This window comes from Podarcis tiliguerta, assembly GCF_965153285.1.
Source record: "Podarcis tiliguerta genome assembly, chromosome: 13".
Classification (NCBI taxonomy): Eukaryota; Metazoa; Chordata; class Lepidosauria; order Squamata; family Lacertidae; genus Podarcis; species Podarcis tiliguerta.
Window position 1 is genome coordinate 36,361,986 of NC_139546.1, and position 24,275 is coordinate 36,386,260.

The window sequence follows — 24,275 nt, forward strand, 5'->3', positions numbered from 1 at the left end:
AAGAACCATAAACCTCAGACGCGAAACGTGCATCTATCTATCTACAGGCAGGAACGCCCCACCAGCTTTAACATGTCATATGACCCGGTGTCACGTGAGGGCAGAAAGTTAATACTTCTTCTCCCTCGGCTGCTGTTGCTTCTTCATTGCCCCCCCTCCCCGCGTCTCCTGCCGGCCCTTTTGCAGGAAGACTCCCACCCCCCGCGCGCCATTGGCCATCGGAGCCTGTCTCGTCGCGCTATTGGCCGCCCGCGGGGCTTCCCTCACGAAAGCCGCGTTCCCATTGGTCGTCTTACGGGCTTCTGGCTCCGCCTCTCTTCCCTCTTGGAAAGTGACATGAAGTTAGGATCGCAGCTGTCGACGGCGCCGGGCGGAGGATTCGAGGTTCCCTGTGCGCGGGGTGGGGAGGCGTAAGGAAGGGGAGCCCAAAACACGAGGCAGGAATCGAGAGATCCCCCCGCGATCCCTCGGTACGGGGCGGGTGGGAGGGAGAGGCAGGACTCCTGGGATCCTAGTGGTTAGAGCACAGAACCTGGAAGCCAAAGTCCTGGCAGAGGGAAATGGGCATATTGAGACAGGGTGTAAGGGGAGTGCTGCCTAGTGGCTATAGCAAAGGGGTTGTATATGCGTGCATGTGCCTGGTGCTGGAAGGGACTGGGAAGGGAATTAGGGTGTAACTGGGTGGATAGATTTGGGGGGGGGTAGATAATCCTGTGTACTCTAGAGAAAATTCAGGGACAGGAAGAATCAGGGGTCCTGGTTGCTCAGAGAGAGCGCTGAGTAGCACCAGTAGTAGCTTAGAACAGTGGCTGGACTCCTGGGTTCTGGGATCAGGGAGCCGAAGTGGGGCAAGAGATTTTGTGCTTAATAAGGTGCGATCTGGTGGGTTAGAGGAGGAGGAGGATCAAGGAGCCAGGAAACCCCTGGGGTGTCTGGAGGCTGGAGAGGGCAGTGGTTAGAGCAGGTTACGATGGATGACCCTGAGGAGATATTTGGAGGAGATGGTGACCCCAACCCTGCTCCTTATGAGGAGCTGGTGTCTGCGATGGCTGGCGGATTGTATGGGGAACTGGAGCGGCTTGTAGGGGCCCATGGGCCTGGTGCGGTTTCCGGACTCCTGCCGCAACTGGTTTCTGTCCTGGAGTCGCTGCAAGGGGCTTGTGGGCAAGTGCGAGAGCGGGACCAGGCGCTGGAACGCTTGCGGGATGACCGGCTGCGGCTTCTGGAGCAGTATGAGCGGGAGCGATCTGGGCGCAAGCGGGCAGAGGAGGTTGGTACCGCTTTCTTTCTACTTGTTTTGCTACGACTACTATTTTTAAGTGTTTGTTTAGGCTGTGTACACCCCATACAGTGGTACCTCAGGTTAAGTACTTAATTCGTTCCAGAGGTCCGTACTTAACCTGAAACTGCTCTTAACCTGAAGCACCACTTTAGCTAATGGGGCCTCCCGCTGCTGCTGTGCCGCCAGAGCACGATTTCTGTTCTCATCCTGAAGCAAAGTTCTTAACCTGAGGTACTATTTCTGGGTTAGCGGAGTCTGTAACCTGAAGCGTATGTAACCTGAGGTACCACTGTACATTTAATGCGCATTCCAGCCCCCCCCCAAAAAACACTGGGAACTGTAGTTTGTTAATGCTGGGAACTGTAGCTCTGTGGTGGGTAAACTACAGTTCCCAAGAGTCTTGGGGGGGGGGCGGAGGGAGATGCTTTAAATATATGGTGTATATGCAGCCTTAGTCTTGGCTGTGTGTTGCGCAGGTCAGAAATAGGTGACAGTCTCGGGCCAAAGGTTTTACAACACTACTAGATGTGGCTGGCACACCAATCTGAGCCAAAACACGGTGAGTGAAGGTCATATTCCCTCCCTTCTCATGCTTAGCAAATCTGGTCTTAGTTTCTCCAGTATCGTGCTTGACCAGGCTGGTGCTTTTTAGCGGACAGCACTTTTTGCTACAGAACTAGCAGCAACGGAGAGGTATTTTCTCTCTGTGTGGTGCCACTCATGTGAATGTACTTTTCTCTAGAGGTCTTGGTGTTATATGGAACCAAGAAACATCCAGTCAACAGAAATAGAAAGTAATAATCTAGGCTCAAGTTGCAAGCAGGGGAGGATGGCAGTTTCTGTCCCCGGTTGCTAATCCCCGGCATCCGCTAATGGAAGGGCAATTGTATTATGAAACTGAAAGTGTTCTTCTGTGTATCACAGGCAGTAGGTACCAATGGGCCCCATCCTATATATATATTTACCATTGTTTATGTGAGCTGCCATTGCAGTATCTTGTGGCAAGGCATTCCATGGGCTGGTTATAGTTGCTATCAGGAAGTACTTATTTTGCTTTTTCTTAAGCCTGTGGCCCGTCAGTTTCAGGGGATGCCCCTGAGATTTCATGCTCTAATAGAGAAGGAACAGGAGGAAATTATTCATCCTTTGTGCATCAGTTAAGATTGTAAAGAGATTTCTTTACATTACCACCACCTTCCCATTTAGCTTCTGCAAAGCTTCAAAGTATTAGCGGTTTGCAAGTTTTCTTGATAAGGAAAATGATCCTTGTGCCTTCCGTCTATTTTATTCTGAGTGTAAGGTATGGGTGCATTGCAGGGGTCTGAGGATCCTCAGCCTCCCTCCCCACGCTACGATTCTATGATCTCGACTGCCCAATTTCAGCATGTTGAGACTTGGAGTGGGTAGCACAGGGCCGATGAAGCTGCCGATGAAAGAGACCTAAGGCTGTATATACACACCACACATTCAAAGCAAACCCCCTAATAAAGAATAATGGGAACTCTGCTTTCTTAAGGCTGCTGGGAATTGTAGCTCTGTAAGCGGTAAACTACAGTTCCTGGGATTCTTGTAAGCAGCCCTCCATGGGTTTGGGAGAAAGTGCCGGGACTGGGACTGGGCGGGAGAGGATGTTGGGATCTCCTGGACTCTCGGGCTTCTCTTCCTGCAGAGGTTTATGGAGCTGGAGGACGCGATGGAGCAGGAGCGCAAGGCGCATGCAGCGGCTGTGAGCCGGCTGGAGGGCCAGAGCCGTGCCCTGGAAGGGAAAGCACGCAGCTACGCAGACCAGGGTGAGAGAGGCGGGTTCCTTCGCATCCTATGCCTTTAAAATCAGAAGTGCTGAATGTTCTCCCGTGCAGATTGTTTGAAGAACCTGCGTTTGATACGGACACTCTAAGAAATTATCTCTTTGCCTAGGAGGAAGCCAGTTTGCCAGGCCAGAGGAAGTGTGGCCTTGGATGAATCCTGTTTTCCCATCTTCCCGCAGACGCAGATGGGTTGGCTTCCCCGCCCACCCATGCCCCACCCACAGACAGACATGCCCAATCCTGCACCCTCCCACCTTTTCCCACTCTCCTTTTTGGAAGTTCTGGCTAGGCTGGTCTATCGAGTTTGCGAAATTGGGGTGTAAGGCAGCGGGGAGCAGAACAACCTCATCGTGTATCTTTTGGGCTCTTTGCAAAATGGGGCAACTGTTGGTCACAACTGCAATTGTTTCCAGTATATGTTTATGTGTGCGCACAAACATATATATCTGGCTCTCTTTAGTTTCAGGTGTGTGGGGGGGGGAATACAATGTGGGACATGATGGAGGATTATAAAATTATGCAAGAAGCAGAGAAAAGGAAGGGAGGTGTTATATTTTTTCCACTCCAATAACATTAGGATTGGCAATGCTCCACATAAACCGCTGGGCAGCAGATGTAGGGTTGACCGAAGAAAATACAATTTCACACAACGCATAATTAAATCATGGAACTCCCTGCCACCAAATGAGGCTGTAGCCACCAGCCTAGGTGGTTTTTTTTTTAAAAAAAGGAATTAGGAATTAGGTAGGGATAGTACCTGTCAATACCTGCGTGTCTTAGGCTGCAGTCCTGCACACAGTTACTTGGGAATAAATCCCATTGAGCTCAGTGGGGCTTGATTCCAAGTAAACACATACGGGATCAGGGCTTGTAGGTGCTTTAGCAAAAGCTGAGACAAAACTATATGTGACTTTAGGTGCATCGTTGACTCTAATGTGCATGTTTTATAAACTGGCAAATTATGTCAGTTTCAATAATCTCATAATTCATGGAGTCTGACAAGATTTGGAGAGCAAATGTAACCCTTTCTTTAGAACCACTGAAGGGAAGGGAATTTCCTGTTCTGAAGCCGATATTTGCTGGTGGTGGGAGGCAGGGGAATTTCTCATTGACACGAACAGAGGACTTCCTCCCCTTGCAAATACCAGATTCAAAAGAGAGATTTTTCTCAGCACTGCAGCAGGCGAGGAAAAGGTTAAATTCCTTCTCCACATCTTCTCTACTCTGCATCACAGGGCATATTGTCACGCTAACACCCCTAAGGTTACACGTCCCCTGTTCTATTTCTTTCAAAGGGTCTTAGTTATAATTACCTCATGTTGGATTTTGCCCTCCAACCAGCAGCTCTCAGCTGCTTTGCAGAGTCCGCAACCTAATTCTGTGACCTGCTATTATCTAGACTTGGTTATATTTAATGATGCTCTTAGACCCTGACCACATACCACCCAGGGCTGACTGTTACCACTAGCTCTGAAGAGCTAATTTAATATCCCTTATTGCCAGTGATCCATTCCACAACCACCAGCACCTGCTTCTCTTTTAGCTTAATTATGCCCTCCTATTCACAAGTCTTCATAAAAAAGTTATGCTCAGTGCTGTGAAAAAGGTTCCAGCCCAATACACACAATGGCATTTTTTGCACCCAGACAGGATTATTTCCCCCTCATCCTTTTAGAAAAGAAAAAAAGAATTGTATACCCCATCAAAGTGTATCTCTAACAAAATTCTCCATACCCTCACAAAATGAAAATGTGGGCAACATTTCATTTATTGGGACTTATTTTCTGGTAAGTATCAGATTGCAGCTTCAGTGTTCTTTGTGTGAATCTAAGACATTAGGATATTCTTACCCATGAGGCTTGAATCTTTTCTTATTATTATTCATTTGGCCTATTTTGCCACTGCAAAGCTTGCATTGAGTAGAATCTGCGCAATGCAAATTCGTCTTTCTTTAAAGATGGATTTTTCTGGCCCTTTCATTAGGCAGAGTGGAGAAACTGCCTTGGGCTATAGATGCTCAGGAGCAGCCTGTGGCTATTCCTCTTGAGCCTCCAGACATTCCCTTCTGTTGCCACATGGAGTTTCATGGGCCCCCTAGTCTGTTATTGATTCTACTGCCAGTCCAGTTGGCTGCAGTACATGGATTTGGGAGGGGGACGCCATCTTGTCCTTCGCCTCAGGCAGCAAAATGTCTTGAGCCGGCCCTGCCTGCTCTCTTTCCTGCTTTCGCTGTACACAATACAAATAGCGCACAAGATGCATTTTTAGCACCATTTTGAAAATGCCCTTAAGACTAATGTAAAGCTGGTTTAGGTATCTTGTATGTACATCAAAATCACACCACCGTGCCTCCCTGCCCCCCTGCTCTCTCTTCACAGTGGCGGGTCTGGAAGAACAAAAATCTTCACTCCTAAAGGAGCTTTCAACTCTCAGCCAGAGCCACACAAAGGTACCGTCAGCCTGCAGCTGCCATTCCTCATTTGCTATTTCCTTTTCTCCACTCTTAAGCCAAGCTGGGCTACAATCTCATTTTGTCTGTTGCCTTTTACAGATTGTGCAAAACTACAAGGAATTGAAATCGCAAAGGGTGGCGTTGGCTGCTACAAGTCAAGCTGGATCTCTGACTACAGAAACGAAAAGGTTTGGAAGCGGAAGCTGGCCTGTGGGGTGGCAGTGGGGTTTGTGTGTGTCAGGGGTTCACTTAGGGGCACGGTGCTACCAATAATGATATTTTTGCTCAAGCTGCTGAGGTTGCGGAGTGTGCTGTATGGCCAGTTTGCTTTGTACTCCAGCTTATTCTGTTCCTTACCACAGCAGCTGTCAAACCACAAACTGTTTTCACTCATTTCATGGGGAAAGGTAGAAGTCATTTTTGGTTACCTAGCAACAGCCGGGCCTACTGCAAGGACCACATCTGGATTAAGACAGGAATGGATGGGACTCTGGCCGGCAATCCACCAAGGACTGCGTGTGACAGAATAGTTCGAGTGGTGCTGGGTTAAAATCTAATCTCCCCCTGCCCCAAGGCAAAGAAAGGTTGATAAGGACAAGCTGCTCCAAGGCAAACCTGGTGGAAATGGGGTGGGGGGTGGGGCCACGGGCAAGGAAACATGAACCCTTTTCCCAATTGTCTTCAGGGGTTTGATGGGTTTCTTGGAAGAAGAGGGCCTTTTTAGTGGTGGTGCCCCCGTTCCTTCACTCCTCAGAAATGCCTGACTCAAATATAGTACCACATGATACTTTTTGAATGTTGGCCATAGGCCTTGGTGAAACACACGTTTTTGATTCAGGAGGTACTGGGTTCCGTTCCCGGCATTTTTAGGTATGCCAGGGAAGAAGAGTCCTGTCTGAGAGCTGCTGCCAGTCAGTGCAGGCACTTCTAAGCAAGGACCAATGGACTACTCTGGCTCTGCAAGGCAGCTTCCGAGATTGCCACGTTTCAAGCTTTTGACAACAATGGAACTCTACTGCCTATCTTCCGACATTTTTTGTAGTGATTTCTTTTCAATTTCTGTGTAATGTTGGTGATTGGCTTTGGCAGCCACGTTGAGGGCTTTATAGCATGTTGAGGCAGGGAAGAAAGGTGAGTAATAACCCTTTTGAGAGAAGGAGACGTTGAAGGGGTCGAAGGCAAGATGCAGGAGGTTACAGGCATGCCTTTTCCAGGGCAACCGATCAGCTAGCCATGTACAGTAACAAGGAACTAAAAATAGATATTTTTCTCTCCCTCCTCCCCCTGCTCAGGTTGAAGCCCCCACCCATCCAGGCACCCCCAAAGTTCCTCCCAAGCACCTCGGACCCTGGGTCTCCTGAATTGCCTCATTCCCCAGGGGTAAGTGGCTTTGTGTTGTGGGGCTCAAACCCCTGAACTGTTCCTTGGCCCTTGGCAAACAGCAGCAGCGGTGGACGGGGAGGCTGGAGGGGGGGAAGCAGAGGCATTAAGAGGAGCCAGGAATGAATGGCCTTTTATGTTCTCCCCACCACCACCCGTCTCTTCAGAAGACTGCAGAGTTTCAGGAGCTTCCCAGCACGGAGAAGGCTCCCCAGAGGGACACAGAAAGAAACAATTTCCCCTTGGCACAAGAAATGGTGCAGCCGGAACAGGATGGTATGAAGGGGGAGCCTCTGTTTTGTCTTGGTGTGGCTAAGCCAGGGGAAATAACTTGAGGAGGGTATGGGGGGGCAGTGAGGGGGTGTGAGCGTGGCCAAAGGAAAGCCCTGAGGGCCAAGAGAAGAGGACTGGTGGGCCATATTTGGCCTCTGGGCCTCAGGTTCTCTGCTGCAGCCCAATGAGTTAATAGTGTGCCGGTTCTTGAGTTGTGCTATATATTTTGCATTTTTACTGGGCTTCTGTTCCTTGTAAGCTGTGCCTCTTCCACACCCCTGCCAGAGTCGTTTCCACCACTGCCAACATTTAGATTTTAAGCTCCTGTGGGACAGGGACCTGCCTGACCCTCTTTATTCTTATAACAATAGGAATTTTCTCCGCATGCAGACAACAAAATGCCAGATAGGTCCTTGCCCAAAGGAGCAATGCTTTTCTAGATTAATTTCAGTATGGAAAGGACTGTGTAGAGGTTATCAAACACAGGATAATAATCTAGAAAAAATAATGTGCTTTGCGTTTGCACCCCCACAACCTTCTTCTCTCGTCAGCCTCTCCTACTCTGCAGCGGCGCTTGGACTTGGACGATCTGCTGAGCTCCACTCCAGAACTGGGACTGGACCAAAAGCAGCCAAGCAGGTAAGAGGGATGTGTCTACTTATTAAGCCTCTGAGCAGAAAGCCCATGTGGGCAGAGCCTGAGTGGTCTGTGCTTGAACATGGATGCTCCTTCACTGGAGTGAAGAAACAGCTAGGCTCTTCTTTCCTGTGTCCTCCGACCACAGCATGCCCACACTGTCCTCTAATCCTCCATTGTCCCATCTATTCCCTCCCCGCTTCCCCACAGGTGTTTTAATTTTGGGAGACTTGGCTCTTCTGGTTATCCTCCTCACTGCTTTGAAGGGCCACACATCCCTGAGTTTCCCAGCCAGATAGCCAACTTCTTTTTCTCCTCACACCGGCCTTTGAAACTGCCGTTTCAAAAGTACTGCAGCCTTGGGATGGCAAACGAGGCTGAGGAGGACTTCTCTGTGTTCATTGTCTCCTTAGATAAAAAAAAGCCCCGCCCCTGGTTTCTGTCTACTGTGACGTCAGATGTGGGTGTGTGTTGTTGCCAGGTTAGGAGCGGGTGGGTACTCCTGTCTGTCTATTTGTCTGTCTGTCTGTCTCTCAGCCCCCTGAGTAACACCCTCGAGCGCAACACGGTGTCCCTTTTCGCCGAGGTCTCGGGCCTCAGTCCTGAACTCCTCAGCGATATGGACGGCGGTGCCGATTTGCAGGGTAGGTGAAACTCCCACCTTCCCCCTCCCTCTGCCTCCTTGTCCTGCTGGGACCTTATTCCTTTCCTAGAGAACCCAGGAGTCCTAGCTCCCCACCCCACCCCATTTTTAATCCAGAAAACCTGCCTCCCATAGTTCCCCAGCCTATGGGGAGTTAAGGTTTCTACCTGTGTCCTAGTAGCTCAGTAGTGTCCATGCTTGACCATCTTTTCAGGGGATGCCTTGGAAACCCTGGTGGCAGAAAACACTCAGCTACAGGAGGCACGGTAAGAGCGACCAGCCGAAAGCGATAACATTTGTTTATTTTGATTTATGAATCTCCTTTTACGCGTGTGCCAAGGCGCCTTACAAACCAGCTGAAAATAGTTATAAAAACAGTACAAACATGCTCCCAACAACTCAAGGTAGGTGTTGGTTTTGTATTGTTTCTGAAACCTAAGGCATCCAACTGGAAAAGCTTGCCAAAAGAAAATGAAAAAAATGCATTCATTTGGTTCCAGAAAGTACAGATAGGGGCAGCTTCTGATCTCTTTGGAAGTTGAGGGAGAAACTGACCTACAGAATGTAGTGACCCTGCTTGGGTGTATAAGGGATAAAGCCACCTCTCAATTTACCTGGTCCTGAACTGTTTAAGGGTCTTTATATCTTGATGGGAGCTGGAGCTTCTTAGAAAGGAAGGTCCTTGTCAAGGGTGCTTGGCAGGCAGAGAAATGGGCCCAGGCCTGGCCTGCTTCTCTCCGCTGCCCCGCCTGCTTTCCCTCTTGGATCTGGCCCTCCACCTCCTCCTGGGCCATCGCAGCCAGTCCTGGGCTGAGGTCTTGCTGTTCCTCATGGTCCCACCTCTAGAACTGCTCTGGATACAGCCCGTCGCCATCTTATCGCCCGCGTAGAGGAGCTCACCGAAGAGCGCGAGTCACTACGGGCGGAGCGTGAAGGAACACTGGGGGCCCTGAGCCGCTGCCAAGCCCAGCTGAAGGAGGCTGAGCTGGAACTGATCAGGTAAGGGCTTGTAAACTGCCTTCCCTGGTGTTTGGCAGCCATCTTGATTCCACCACTTGCTGACTGCGCTGGCAAAAAAAGGAGAGGGGCACCTCAAAATTAGTAGTACACAGGAACAACTCCTCCCCAGCAAAGTCACCAAGGCAATGCAGACAAATGCCAATGTGTTTTGAGTTAGCTATTCTTTCAGAGGTCACATGCCTGTCCCACTTATCCTTACAACAACTTTGTGAGGTAGGTTAGACCGTGTGTGTGTTTGTGTGTGTGTGTGTGAGAGAGAGAGAGAGAGAATTTATGGTCCAATTTCAACCAGTAAGCTTTGTGGCGGGTGTGGATTTGATCCTGATCCTGCCCAGCACTCTGGACATAACAACCACTAGCCACAATGGCTATGCTCTGCCTCTACTTCTGAATGCCAGTTTCTGGAAACTGCCATGTGTGTGTGGAGATTGCTGTTGTGCTCAGCTTCCCACCCGGTTGGCCACTGCGAGAACAGGATATGGGACCAGATGGGCCATTAGCCTGAACCGGCAGGCTTTTCCTATGTTCTTATGTGTGACCAACAACATGAGCATTTATTAGAAAGGAAGATGGAATCCACTTTCCCTGAGACACTGGCCTACAATTATTTTTTTTAAGAAATAAACGAGTGAGCCCAAATTCCAGTCGTTCGTCTTTCTCTTTCCAGGATACGGCAGGAGTTTCAGGAATCAAGACGTTCTAGTGAGGACGGGGAGGTAACCAGAGCATCTTCTGCCGAGCACCCTCCGCAAGGATGTTGTGACAGGCCGGAGGGGGCCAGCTTTCCCTTGAAGGCTGAGGGGTGGGGGTGCGGAAAGGGTCTTCTACCGGGCTGTAACTAGACAGGGGTGGGGTGGGCGGTCAGGATTCTGGGAGTGGCATTTGTGTGAGTTTGAGGCAGAATCTGCCCTCTTCCTCAGCAGGCTGAAGGAGGCCTGTCCCGGCCTCAGCGGTTCACCCGGGCCGAGATGGCTCGTGTGGTGATGGAGCGCAACCTCTATAAGGAGCGGCTGATGGAGCTGCAGGAAGCTGTTCGGCGCACGGAGCTGCTAAGGTCAGTGGCGCCGAGGTTTATGGCTTGGGGCTGGGTGGGGGGGAGGCAGATGGGTCTGTGACCCCATAACCTAAGTTATGACTCTTTTTGACAAGCCGTCCTCTACCTCAGCTTGACGTGAGGTTGGGTTTTTCCCGCTGAGCCGTTTTCTTTTTGAATTGTCTGAAAGCAGCTCAGGACTGTGAGCCTTGTTGGAGCTTGCCATGTGGCACCAGGGGCATGATGGGAAGTCGAAATCCCTCCCCCAACCCTCCTTGCTTCGCTCTAGCAGCAGAGCAGCTAGAGGCTTCTCTTCGTTTCTGGCGATCCTTCCCAAACAGCACCCCAAGTGCCAGGGAGTTCGGACTGGAGAAGAAGGGAGAGGACTCTCTCCCTGCTGCCAGTGCAGCAGTAAGGAAGGGAATTAGTACTTCTGAGGGGTCCCCTTAATGTTGGAGGTGAGCAGTGGCTATTTTTCTAGAAAAAGAGGTGCCTGAACTCAGCATGAACGCCTGCCTTGTTCTCTTAGAATGGCAATGGTGCCCACCTGAGAGGTGCCGGAACTCAGTTCCTGTGAGTTCCAGCTTTTAAAAAAAGCCCTGGAGGTGAGAAGGACGAGTCACGGAGGCTTGTGTTGTGAGGCAGGGAATTAGGAGACTCAGCAGCATCACGAATGACACCATATTATCCATTAAGTCCCACCCCACTGCTGCTAGTAGAATCTTTTCCCTCTCGGGAGAAACCAGCAACTGCAGGCAACCTGCTCATTCCATTCCCTAGGAACCAGGAATGGGGAATCGGTGTCCCTCCATATGTTGTTGAACTCCAGCTCCCATCAGCCCCAAGCTCTGAGATGATGGGAGCTGTGATCCATCGGTGTTCAGAGGGCCAGAGGTTCCTTATCCCAATCCTTGAAGCTGCTCGGGGTAATCAATCACTCTGTGGCTGCCCAGCCAATAATTATTTTCCCATAGTACAAACTGGGCGGGAGGGAAGCAGGTCAGAATGGAAGCCAGGAGAGAATTGGCTTATAGAACTACACTCTGGAGAGGTGAGATTTAAACAGAGGATTCTAGACTCAAAACACAAGTTTGTCACTCAGACAAGAGGAGGCAAATGGCTCTTAGGTGTAGCAGGTGAAGGGCTGCCCTGAGTATTAACAGAGGATCAGGGAGCCAGTCGTGCAAATGGTTCGGGTTGCCTGTTTCCCCTTTTTCCAGCCTCAAACTAATGGCTAATGGAGGGAGTCACTGCATGGTGGCAGCCGTAAAGCAATTGTTTCTCTCTTCTCAGGGCTTCGCGGGAGGAACAAGCTGTTCAGATGAAAAAATCCTCTTTCTGGAAAATGTAGGTACCGTCTAAGATCTGCCCCTGAAGCTGTAGCTGTGCACGCTCTGCCTTGACATACTCTGCTTTGACATTTGATATTGGGCATACAACTTTGCATCCTGAGAAATTTCTTTCTCCCTTAGCAAGACGTTATGGCTGCATGAATTAGTTTGAAAGCATGCAAGGGAGCAATGCCTAGTGAAGGCTACTAGTTTGCAGATGCTGGGCATAATGGCTGTGTTCTGTCTCCATTGTCAGAGGCAGTTGCTGTGAATCACTAGTGGGGAGAGCAGCAGTTGCACTTAACTCCTGCTTGCAGGCTTCCCATAGACACCCAATTGGCCATTGTGAGAATAGGCTGCTGAACTAGATGCGCCGCTGACCTGATCCATCAGAGCTCTCCTTATGTCCTTGCGAGAGAACCTTCCTTGCCATTCGTAACAATGGCATTGCCTTGGACCAAACTCAAACAGAACTCTGCAAGCAAACAATCTGTGGGCTCCTCTTAGTCTGGTCCCGATAGATCACAGTTCCATCATTCTTGGTGCAAAACCCCCTTTTCTTTCTGTTGAATTTTGATTTACTTTTCAAAACTGAGTACTGACAGTGCCCCCTGCCGTTCCCTCCTCATTTCCCCTGAACGCATTGCATTTTCCTCCTGCAGTTTTGATCGCTTATTTAGCCCCTCGGACTCCCCAGAGAGGGCTCCTGCGTCCCCGCTGCCACCCGGGAGGGCCCGGTCCAGCCCCAGCGGCCGCAATGAATTGGGAAGGAATGGGGGGCAGCTGTCTCCAGCCTTGAGATACATCCCACGAGCTACCTCGCCGAACGAGTAAGTTGTGTGGCAGCTGCTTGGCAGGGGGAGAGGTAGGAGCCAGAGAGTGCATAAGCTGATTTTGCAATCCCATCATCGGCACCTCTTGGGAACCTGTTGCTCCCTTTATATGGAGTTGGGCTGCTAGTGGATCCATCTAGTCCAGCACAGGCTGACATCAGCTCCCTGATGCCAGGTTAGACCATTGGTTTGTCCAGCTCAGTATTGTCTCCTCCAGGCATGGTAAAATATACTTGGAGTCCGGTAGTGATTTCATGCTCTTTATTGCAGCTTGTAAAACAGTGATTGAATTGCCCCCCCCCCCCACCTCAGGCTTTTATATACATTATTTACACAATGAGTCCCGTCTGATTGCCTGATTCTGCTTCCCTCCTGGAGCCTGATTGGTCTTTTCCTACAGGCCAATCAGTTGTTGCATTCTAGGATCCTACTTCCCTATTGCTCTAGGATCCAAGCTTAGTACATAACACATGGGGAACCCTTTGGCCCTCCAGAGGTTGCCAAACTACAGCAATCATCACCCCTGGCCATTGGCCATAAATACAGGGCCTGATGGGAGTTGTAGTTCAGCAGCATCTGGAGGTTCCCATGGGTTCCCATGCCTGGTCTACTCTGATTGGCAACAACCCTCCAGTGTCTTGCGCAGAGATGTTGCCCGACCCCAAGACCTTAGATCCCTTTTATTAACTGGAGACGCCCTGGCTTGAACCCTGGAGCCTTCTGCTTTCAGAGTGTGCCTTGTGGGCTCACTCTACATAAAATGAAGAGGTTTTATACGGAGTCTGCTAACTGGATCCATCTAGCCCATCAGAGGCCGACAGCAGCTCTTCAGGGTCTCTGGCAAAAGTCCGCCTTGGGCAACAATTGCATGCAGGCCCATCTGAAACATGAGCATTTCCCCTGGTTGCAACTGGACGCAGGGTTGTCACTGGAAGCTCTCTGCTGCCCCCTACTATATCTGGCTTTTATATCCGCAGAGCTGACGCCTCCCCTCAGCAGAAGCGGAGAGAGCTGTACCGTGAGATCCGCTCCCACATCTGGCAGGAGCATGGTCGGGCTCAGATCCATGGGTGGAGCCAGCCGCCTGCGCTCCAGGTGAGCATTCTAGCAGGGGCAGCAAGGTATCTGACCCTATGGAAATCCCATGCCAAGGGCTAGGTCCTCAAGTACTGTCTTTTCAAAGCAGGTCAGGAAAAAGGTAAATGCAGCGTTGTGTGTGTGTGTGTGTGTTTTATCATACCAGACAGTGTGCAACAATTTCCCCACATTTGACAATGGAATGATTGTCTAAAATTAATAAATAACAATTGCCATCAGCATTGGCATCCTGCCGGCTCCTGAAGACACACCTGTTTGGGCAAGCATTTCCCAAAACTGAACTCCTGATGTTATTGCTTGAACTGCTTTTTCATTGTTAGACTTTCGATTGTTCATTTGTTTTTATTGTATATTTTTTATTAAGGATGTTTTACTGCCCCCAATGGATCTGTTGTTGGGTGTTTCGATTTCACACACTGATTTTCATAGTTGTGAACTGCTTAGAAACCGTTTTTGGCATATAACATATAAACAAATTCCATCTAGGAAATGGGGTCCACTGAATTCGGCCCTATTGAGTCACCCAACAGTGTGGTGCTTTAGACTATACATTTGCCTTGTTCTATCCCAGTCATGGGATCTGACCTTAGTTTTGAACTGGCCACTCTTGCAGCGAGTCTCCACACATTAAAATCCAGCCACCTTTTCTCTGCAGGGCTCTGACCCCCTTTCAGGGGCCGCCGACGTACCTGTGCTCGCACAATTACGGATGCTAGACCAGAAGGACGCCAATACAAAGGTAACAAAGCAGTGCGTTTCCAAATGCTGAATAGCTAGGGATGTTTCCCCCCCCCCTCCCCCTGAGTTATTATTATTACTATTATTGCATTTCTATCCCATCTTTCTTCCAAGAAGCTCAAGGTGACATACATGCTTCTCCACCTGCCCCTCTTTTATCCTTACAACAACCCTGTGAGGTAGCTTATGGCTGAGGGACTGTGACTGGCCCAAGGTCACCCAGTGAATTTCATGTGGTTGAGTGGGGATTTGAGTCCTGGTCTCCCAGTGGCACTCTAGCCACTGCACCACTGAATTGAAATCTGCGGCCACTCTAGGAAAATGGTGCGGTTTTCCTGCTGTAAAGTGCTAAAAAGGGGTTAGTTTGAGTAGGTGTTGGCTGAGTTCAGAGCAGGGACTCGTCCAGAGAGGTAGCAGACAGCCTCCTCTGAGGACAGGCCACTCAGCTGCATGTCTGCTTTGGGAGTGATTCACGTGATCCATTGGCGTTGGCACCAGCTGAGTTATCAGGCCCTCTGAAGGGTGAGTGGAAGGAGACCAAACCCTGCAGAGACTCTGGGCAGTTCCTGTGTGGGTAAGTACAGTGGCAGGCTCAGAAAAGGCTTAAGGCTTATTAAAGTGGCACATTTGCAGTTCCTGTGGCAAAGGTTTCTGGCTGCAATTGGGAAGGGTGGGGTGTCATTCTTGTATGGAAAGCGACTCCTTTTATCAGGGGGCCAGCAGATCTCAATGTCGTGCCTGCCTCTCTCTCATTGTAGCTCTGGTGTGCTGCAGCATCAGTTGGCACTGAGACTCAAGATGAAGCAGAAACCGTAAGTATCATCATCATCATCATCTCCATCATCATTATTGGTTTTACTCTTGCTTCAGAATTCTCACTTAAGGTTCCCTTTTCAGGGTTTTTTGTGTGTGTGTGTGTGTTGTTTTGGTGTGTGTGAAGTGAAAACTGCTCATTTAGGCTGACCTTCAGTTCAGAGAGAGGGACGTGGGTGACACTGTCGTCTAAACCACTGAGCCTCTTGGGCTTGCACATCAGAAGGTCGGTGGTTCGAATCCCTGTGACAGACTGAGCTCCCATTGCTCAGTCCCAGCTCCTGCCAACCTAGCAGTTCGAAAGCATACCAGTGCAAGTAGATAAATAGTTACCGCTCCGGCAGGAAGTTAAATGGCGTTTCCACGCTCTGGTTTCAGTGCTCTTTTGCGCCAGAAGTGGCTTAGTCGTGCTGGCCACATGACCCAGAAAAACTGTCTGCGGACAGACGCCAGCTCCCTCGGCCTGTAAAGCGAGATGAGCGCCGCAACCCCAGAGTCATCTGCAACTGGACTTAACTGTCGGAGGTCCTTTACCTTTTTCCTTTTTTTCAGTTCAGAGAGATGTTTGTCTCCTGCAGCAAGAGTCTTTTAGCACTTTAAAGACTAACAAATTTATTATGACATGAGCTTTTGTGGACTCGAGGCGCCTTCATCAGATGTGTTAAGTGGCAAGTATATAGATTGCCATTCAAGAATTACAGTCGGTGATCATTGGAGCTTAAATATATAGTAAATCGGCACATTTTTATAGCAGCAAGTTGATGATAATGGGCTGGGATTATTGCATTAATGCATTTAGAGGGGCAGGGAACCATTAGCAAGAAAGAAGTAGTGACTAGAACAGATATCCAGCACTGGTAACACATGAGAAAAGATGTGTATCCCCTTCAATAAGTTAGTGGTTTTTCCTCTGACTTTTCTCAGCATTTTGTTTTTGTTCTGATACTGCTTTCAATTTATTTCATGTTTTCATTGTTGTTATAATCACGCACACATAAAATTGTAAGACACTTCAGCGGCTTTGTTCTGTTTTTGTAATTTATATACAGTGGTACCTCAGGTTAAGTACTTAATTCATTCCAGAGGTCTGTACTTAACCTGAAACTGTTCTTAACCTGAAGCACCACTTTAGCTAATGGGGCCTCCTCCTGCTGCCGCGCCGCCGGAGCACGATTTCTGTTCTCATGCTGAAACAAAGTTCCTAACCTGAAGCACTATTTCTTGGTTAGCGGAGTCTGTAACCTGAAGCATATGTAACCTGCAGTGTATGTAACCTGAGGTACCACTGTATTGGCCAACAAGACATGGTTGCAGTTTGGGGTTCCTAACTCAACCGTTCTATGATGCCCCTTCAGATTTAAGACCAGAAACACACCTTGCCCGCCCACATGCTTAACCTGCTGCCTTGCATGGAGAACTTGAACACAGGATGGGAGGGGGGTCGGGAGGAAGGGGACACACTTCCCCAGGTTGCGTAAATGTCCTTGCCTGGCTGCCTGGAAAGCCTAGGCATGTGTGTGCTTGTCAACTGAAGTGACAAAACAGGTACAAAGACGGAAGTTTAGGGATTGTCAAGGGCGTGTGTGTGTGTGTGCGCGCCCCCGTCAGCATAAAAGGGAGGGAGGCTGGTCGACGCCCACAATGTCCTGCTGATCCCTCTGCTTCTTTCTCTTCCAGGGCACCTCTCATCACTGCTCTCGGCTGTGGGTGGCCTCAGGGACCCACTCTGCAAGCGAAGTGACTCTATTTGATGCCCAGAACCCAAACCAGCTCCTGGAACATTTCGTGCTGCCTGGAGTTCACGTCCTCTCCATCGCATGCGTGCCTGGTCAGTGCAAGGAAGGAAAAGCTATCATTTTATACTGTCTCTTAATACACACAAATGCACACTTAGGCTCTTAGACTGATTGGCTTGTTCTTTAGTCCTGTGCTTTGGTTCTGCCTTTTGGTCCTCATTGCTGTCTTGTCTCATGGCTCCTGATACCCTCACAACCCAGCCCTGGCAATGACTCTTGTCTCTCCTGCTGCTTCTACATGTGGAGCTCCCTCCTTGAGATTTGCACCTGGTGCCACCTCTCTTTCTTCCTTCTATCGCATCTCAAAACACACCTTTTCCACTTGGCCCTTGACTTCATCCTATTAATCCTTATTCCTAGCTGTAGCCAAGCTTCAAGTACACAAAACTTTCCCAACTTTATATATTTTAGACTGCAAGCACCATAGATTTTGGACTGAAGTTGTGTGTCCATTGAGATTTTATAGCACGGGTGGGAAAACTTTGGCCTGGTGGCGGCAAACCTGCCCTTCCAGGGGATCCCATTTGGCTCACGATGGCATTTTTCCAAAACCACATCGCATCTCTTAATCAACTGATATCACTACGACGGGTGGGCGACATCAGCTGACGGGTGTGGGCAGGGCTCAATCCTGTATTGTCTGCCCCCACCAGTTCCCCAAAGGGATCAGGGATACCAGGGTTTAAGCAACCTCTCACTCAACAGCTGATGAGTGGAGACTTCAGACCTGCTTGGTTCAGCTTCATTGGTTAGTATCTCCCCGCAATCCTACAGGCCAACTTTGAAAGCTGGGCAGGACTCCTCATTATCACTCCAGATGATTGGCAAGTTGATAAGCCTATGTGCAGCTAGATAAAGATTTCACCTGCTGTACCGAAAAGGTTCTCCCCGGCCCTGCCTTGTAGGATTCCTAAGCAGGGACTCCAGCTGTTTCTGTGCTCCCTGAGGAAGGCCGCTTTGCCTTCTCCGTTCTTCCTCCATAGGCCTCGCTGTGCCTGGTGGCGAGAGTCCCGAGCGAGAGCCAGAGATCCTCGAAGACCCCCTGGCGCCTGGATCCGACAGCGAGGATGAAGCGCTGGAGATGGAGGCGGTTGGCACAGAGCCCACCGTGTGGTTTGGCACCCAGGAGGGCTGGTAATTGACACCCGGCAGGGTTGAACGGGGAAGAAATGGGAGGTGGGGGTAAACCCCCGTTCCTGAATGGATTGCCATCAGATTCATCGAGCTTCTCTGGCCATCCTCTGCCTCTTCCTGCTCCTACCGACTCCAACCATCAGGACCAGCATCCTGCCCTTTTGCTGCTGCTGCTGCTGCTGCTGCTGCTGCTGCTGCCACCATCACTTCGGCTGCCATCTTTGACAATCCCATGTGCTTCCACCAGGTTTATTTACACTGAGCGTGCCCAGGAGATGCAACAGCCGGAACCGAACTACTGGTGGCTGATGAGAGCAAATAATAATAATAATAATAATAATAATAATAATAATAATAATAATAATAAATTTATTATTTGTACCCCACCCATCTGGCTGGGTTTCCCCAGCCACTCTGGGCAGCTTCCAACAAAGATTAAAAATACATCAAAATGTCACACATTAAAAACTTCCCTGAACAGGGCTTCCTTCAGTTGTTTTCTAAATGTCAGGTAGTTGTTTATCTCTTTGACATCTGATGGGAGGGCGTTCCACAGGGCAGGCGCCACTACCAAGAAGGCCCTCTGCCTGGTTCCCTGTAGCTTTGCTTCTCGCAGTGAGGGAAACGCCAGAAGGCCCTTGGCACTGGACCTCGGTGTCCGGGCAGAATGATGGGGGTGGAGACGCTCCTTCAGGTCTACTGGGCCGAGGCCGTTTAGGGCTTTAAAGGTCAACACCAACACTTTGAATTGTGCTCGGAAACATACTGGGAGCCACTGTAGGTGTTTCAAGGGAGGGATGGGGGAGCAGGCCTGGAGCTGTGCTGGGGGTTGGGCTGGTCATCAGGAGGGCTCAGGTGGTGTCACCTTTGGAGGCTGACTGCATCTCCCCCCCCCCCCTGTAGCATCTATATTCACTCCGCCAAGACTGATTGGCGCCGCTGCCAGGGCAAAGTGCAGCTGAAGGATGCCGTCCACTGTATTGTGTGAGTATGCGGACTTCCATCACTCTCTCTGAATGCTATGGAGCCCCACTGCCTACCCCTCATGGATGTCGCCTGCCTTCCCATGCTGGTGCTGTTGCAGCTTTCCTTAGTTTTAGGCCCCCGTCCATGCTTAAGTAATGTCACATCGCTGTAAGCAGTCATGGTTCTCCCCCCCCCCCCCAGAACCCTATGCTTAAGGGTGCTGAGAGGAAGCTAAAGTTCCCAGAGTTCCCTGGGAAGAGGGACCGACTGTTCAACCACTCTGAGAAGGTCTGTGAGGGGACTGGGCCGTCTCCTAACAACGCTCCTCATCCTCAAAAAACTACACTTCCCAAGATTCCTTGGGGGAAGCCAAGGCTGTTTAAAGCAGTATGATACAGTGCAGATGAGGCCTTACTCTGCTGTTTTTGTCTCAGCCACACCCAGGGCCGTGTAGCAGCTGCTCTAGGGGATGGATCTCTGGCCATTTTCCACCGAGACACAGGTACGTCCTGTTCCTTTCATTCCTCCCTGCCCTGCCTTCCCCACAGCTCAGGTCCTTGGTTTCACCTAATCCCTGTCTTCCTCAGTCCGGAACTGGGACCTGCGCTCCCCACGCCTGCTTGACTTGGGGCGGCCACGGCGCTCCATTCGTTGTGCCATCCCTGTACTTGACCGGCTGTGGTGTGGATATGGGAACAGAGTCTATGTGCTGGATCCTCGCACTGCTCGCATCCAGGTGAGTGTGCCCCTCAGGCAGCATGAGGCAGTGGCTGAAACCCATGGAGACTTACATGGCTGGTTTTATGGTGTAAAAACGGTAGTTCAAAATGGCCAGGGTCATTCTGTGAATCAGTGTTAGAACAGTATTGCTACAAGAACTAGCCGGTGAATTCATTTTGGCTGTTCTCTTTTTTTTTTTTTAATTGTTTTTATTGGGTTTTCGGACAAATGCAAGAAGCAAAAACATATAGAGTGGGGAAAAAGAAACTGAACAAAGAATTGAAACATAAGACAGATAAAACTGTGAAATTAATTGGGGTGTAAGAACAAGCCTGTCAGGCAAAAGTACCCACGCATTACAAAAGTCTGGAATTTTGGCCATTCCTATTGAAATGGGTAGATTCCAAGGAACAACTGCTAGCTGGCACAACTTGGAGAAATGTTGAGATCCAAAATCTAGATGTAAATGTTGTGGATGTGGGTCTGGGGCAGGGTCTTGAATCCAGGCTGCCTGTTGCAACCCACTTTCTCCTCCTCCTCCCCCCAGAGGTACTTTGAGGTGACTTCGCACCCGGAAACCCAAGTGCGGCACATGGCAGCCGCCGGCAACGGCATCTGGGTCTCGGTTCGACTGGAGTCCACCCTGCGCCTCCTCCATGCAGAGACTGGCCAGCCGCTGCAGGAAGTGGAGCTGGGGCCCTACGTCAGCCGCATGCTTGGTGAGTGTCAGTGCCTGCCATGACTTGGGGGCTTTGGGTGGGACTCTGAGCAGAATGCAGGGACAGTGCGGCATCCGGGAAGGAATTGGCAAGGTAGAGCTGTTGGATTAGCCACAAACAAGCCTTGGCAGAGAAGAGCAAAGAAGCAGGCTGCAGGGAGAACGTCCAGGACAGGAGGGTTTTCTGAGGGCAGGAAGCTTTTAATAGAAGGCTCTCAGGCCTGAGAGGGGCATCCTGCAGCTTTCTCCTGTGCATCAGTATCTGGGCTGGGTCATGGGCAGTAGTCCGAGGAGAGTCAGGAGCTGGGAACCAGCCATTAGTCCCAAGGGGGACCAAAGAGGAAGGCTGTGTCTATTTTACCATTTACTCCGGTTCCAGTGCACTCCCACCACAGTAGTTGTGTGCAAGTGACAAAAGCAAGCCAGAAATCAGCGCCAAAGAATAACCAAGGATACAGAAACAGGCCAGAGTGCAGGCAGACCTCGGAACAGGAAGGCCTCACATGCTTCTTTCTGCCTGGGAGGAGCCAATGGCCAGCCCTGGGCTTTGGGGGTGCCTCACTGGGAAGCTGCCACTTGCAGTTCAATGGCTCACCAAATGGGGCAGCTGGGCTCTCCTTCATGGGAGATCAGATGGCCATCTGCTTTAGTTGAGATGCCTGCATTGCAGAGGGTTGGACTAGATGACTGGGATCCAGGTACCCTAGTTTTGGAATCTCCTGCCTGCTTAATGGAAAATTCCTCCTCACACTCCAGGGCCGAACAGTCTTAGTTTAGCCATGAACATCTCAGCACTTGGCGCTTTTGGGAAACGGCTGTGGGTTGGCACCTCTGGCGGCACCATCATTTCCCTGCCCTTCATCTCAGGTGAGCACCTGTGTGTGTGAGAGAGAGGGGGGGGGAGAGCGAGAGCGAGTGCAGCTGCAAGTGTATACGTAGCAGAGTTCCCTGGTGGCTATTTCTGTGAATTTTCTCTCTTGGTTTCTCATAGAATTTGCTGGGAGCTCGGAAACGTCTTCTCCCACTGGCATCCCTTACTGTGCTCTGGAGCAAGCCCAGATCAGCTACCATGCGCACCGCGATGCTGTTCGCTTCTTTGTCTCAGTCCCAGGTAACCGGCATGGAGGAATTGATGCCCCTTCCTTGGTTCTTTGGGGGAAATAGAATTCAGTGGATTAAAAGAACTTAAGAGCATGGAATCCAAAGCTGCTGCTGCTACCATTCTCCAGATAATGCTGAAGATGTGCAGTTAATAGAGTACTAGAGGACAAGTCCTCGCCCTGAGGAACTTACAGTAGTCCAAATGGGATGTTACTGGAGCAAGGATCACTGTAGCCAGACTATCGCTGTCCACGAGAGGAGAATGATGGATGTATAAATGCAAACTTCAGCTCTGTCTGCTCTTTGCTTACTTTAGGGTGTATGAACCCATCTTCTTCTGAGAGCAAGGAATCGCACGGCCAAGAGGCACCAAGCAAACCTTGCAGCTTGGTGCTAAGTGGAGGGGAGGGGTATATCAACTTCCGGATAGGTAAGCATCTTACTTTACAGGTGTGAGGGAATGACTTGGGAACAGGATACGGGCATCCAGCCCCATTATCCCAGCACCAGGTACAATGTCTTCTCTGACTCCATTTGGCTCTCTGTTTTTTCCCTCCCTACCCAGGCGATGACACTGATGACCGCTATGGCGACCTGCTCCTCACGAACCCACGCTTACGCCGAGCCGAGCGAAGCCACCTCATTGTCTGGCAGGTGCAGGCCTGAGGCTCTGGTGATGGGCACAGTCACTACTTCAGGGTGGTGTGGCACAGCTCCAGCCTAGGAGGGAATTGCACCATGGACAGATAAGATGCTGGTGGTTGTGGGCTTCCCATCTCACTCTCCTGCCCTCTTTCCCCACGTGTTTAACCCTCTGGTGTCTGAGGGTTGGGGCAATGACTTTTTGCAATGTTCTCAGGCCGAGGATTGTAGCAGAAGCCATCTGGATGCCAGGATCTGTTTTTTTGTGAATCTGCACGGTGAGGGGATCTGCAACGGGTGGTTCCTTGCTCCCAACCCCTTTCTAAATAAGCACTTGCACTGCTAAGGAATTGGAGCACTGTGCCGCTTTGCAGTAAGTCGACCTGCTCTGATACGGACTACGCCCCTGTCGAATCCTGCTATGTTCATGCCTCCCTGGATTATACACCAGCAACTTCCCTCTTAGTGGCCAGGTGGTTGGGAGCCAGAATGCAGCTACCTGGGTCATGCAGAAGGGAAGAGGCCTCTGTTACCAGTTGGGAATGAAGGAAGCAGATCTGGTGAATTAGAGTGCATGAGGCCGAGAACCAGGACTCCTGGGTTTATCTGGAAAAGGAGCAGCATCCAAGCACATTGGAGCTACAACCACCACCACCATCCCGTCCTCCTTTCATGTGTGATTCTTTGATGCACTTTTGATTCTACGGGTTGAGACATGAGGAGAAGACATGGAAAATCTTGAACTACAGGCATGGATTTCTTGAAGGCTGTGAGGCAGCACTACTCAGAGAGGCCTGAAGGGGGAGCCCTCTCCCTGCTGTGCTGCCTTTGATCTGGAAGCGGAATATTGATTGAATTGGTTCCCGGTGCTATTGAGCTGACCAGATCCTGGCTGCAGTTTTGGAGTGATGCTAAGGGCACACAGCTCACTGTTAAGTTTCTCAGGGTTGCTGTTGTTTGTCTGTCTCACCCAAGGGTGAGGGTCTCCGGCGGCCTCTCAGGGTCTATTTCTGTGGGTTGGTTTCTAATAAAGCTTTAATTATTATTATTATTATTACTATCATCATCGTCATTGTCATCAGGTCATCCTCTTGTTTGCACACGAACTGGATTTAGGGTCTTTGTTGGCTTCTCCCACCACAAGTTCCCCATCTGTTGTAAAAGATGTCCTACTCTCTCACACACTTCTTTGTGTATGTATCTGCTCCTTTCTCAATAGATGTTCAGACATTACTAAAATCAGGGCTTTCCTTCCTACGGGATGACCAGAAACACAACTCCCATAGTAGAACCAGCAAAGGGCATAGACATCAACACTGATAAAACCAGCACGCCTTTTAGCAGGCGAGTCCTACAGAGAAACGGGAGCGTTGCGATAATCACAACTACCGCCATTAAGCACCGACAAGGCCTCAAAGCGCATCACCGACTGGAGGAGTTTTCAAGAACTGGATGTGCTCACTGAGCGGTAGTCTCGTAATCTGGGGAACCGGGTTCGCGTCTCCGCTCCTCCACATGCAGCTGCTGGGTGACCTTGGGCCAGTCACACTTCTTTGAGGTCTCTCAGCCCCACTCACTTCACAGAGTGTTTGTTGTGGGGGAGGAAGGGAAAGGAGAATGTTAGCCGCTTTGAGACTCCTTAAAGGGAGTGAAAGGCGGGATATCAAATCGAAACTCTTCTTCTTCACTGCGGGGCCTATCCTTACTGCTGCTCTTTCCCACTGGGGAAAACCACTCTTTCATGCTTAGTCGGCGCAAATGGGTTTTCAGCTACAGTTCCCATGATTCTTTGGGGGAGACGTCATGGACTTTAAATGTGCACTGGGTGTGCTTTAAATGTGTGGTGTGGATCTCATAC

At 50.1% G+C, this 24,275-nt stretch overlaps 1 protein-coding gene across 2 annotated transcripts; it reads left to right on the top strand.

The window, feature by feature from the left end:
* Positions 1 to 296: 296 nt before the first annotated feature.
* On the top strand, positions 297 to 23,468 carry LOC310662412 (C-Jun-amino-terminal kinase-interacting protein 4-like). 2 transcript variants are annotated; one of them, XM_083409323.1, is made up of 27 exons: positions 297 to 1,270; positions 2,952 to 3,072; positions 5,469 to 5,539; positions 5,642 to 5,730; positions 6,835 to 6,922; positions 7,090 to 7,198; positions 7,747 to 7,834; positions 8,369 to 8,475; positions 8,689 to 8,740; positions 9,321 to 9,473; positions 10,162 to 10,210; positions 10,415 to 10,548; positions 11,821 to 11,874; positions 12,521 to 12,688; positions 13,669 to 13,786; positions 14,445 to 14,528; positions 15,286 to 15,339; positions 17,018 to 17,168; positions 18,120 to 18,270; positions 19,174 to 19,254; positions 19,671 to 19,738; positions 19,824 to 19,972; positions 20,504 to 20,675; positions 21,431 to 21,541; positions 21,666 to 21,785; positions 22,092 to 22,205; positions 22,341 to 23,468. In XM_083409323.1, the coding sequence occupies exons 1-27, from the start codon at positions 971 to 973 to the stop codon at positions 22,439 to 22,441; spliced, it is 3,057 nt and encodes a 1,018-aa protein (XP_083265449.1). In that variant the 5' UTR covers positions 297 to 970; the 3' UTR covers positions 22,442 to 23,468. The 2 variants fall into 2 exon arrangements, with proteins under 2 accessions (XP_083265449.1, XP_083265450.1); XM_083409324.1 differs by having other exon boundaries at positions 304 to 1,270; positions 10,418 to 10,548.
* The last annotated feature ends 807 nt before the right edge of the window (positions 23,469 to 24,275 follow it).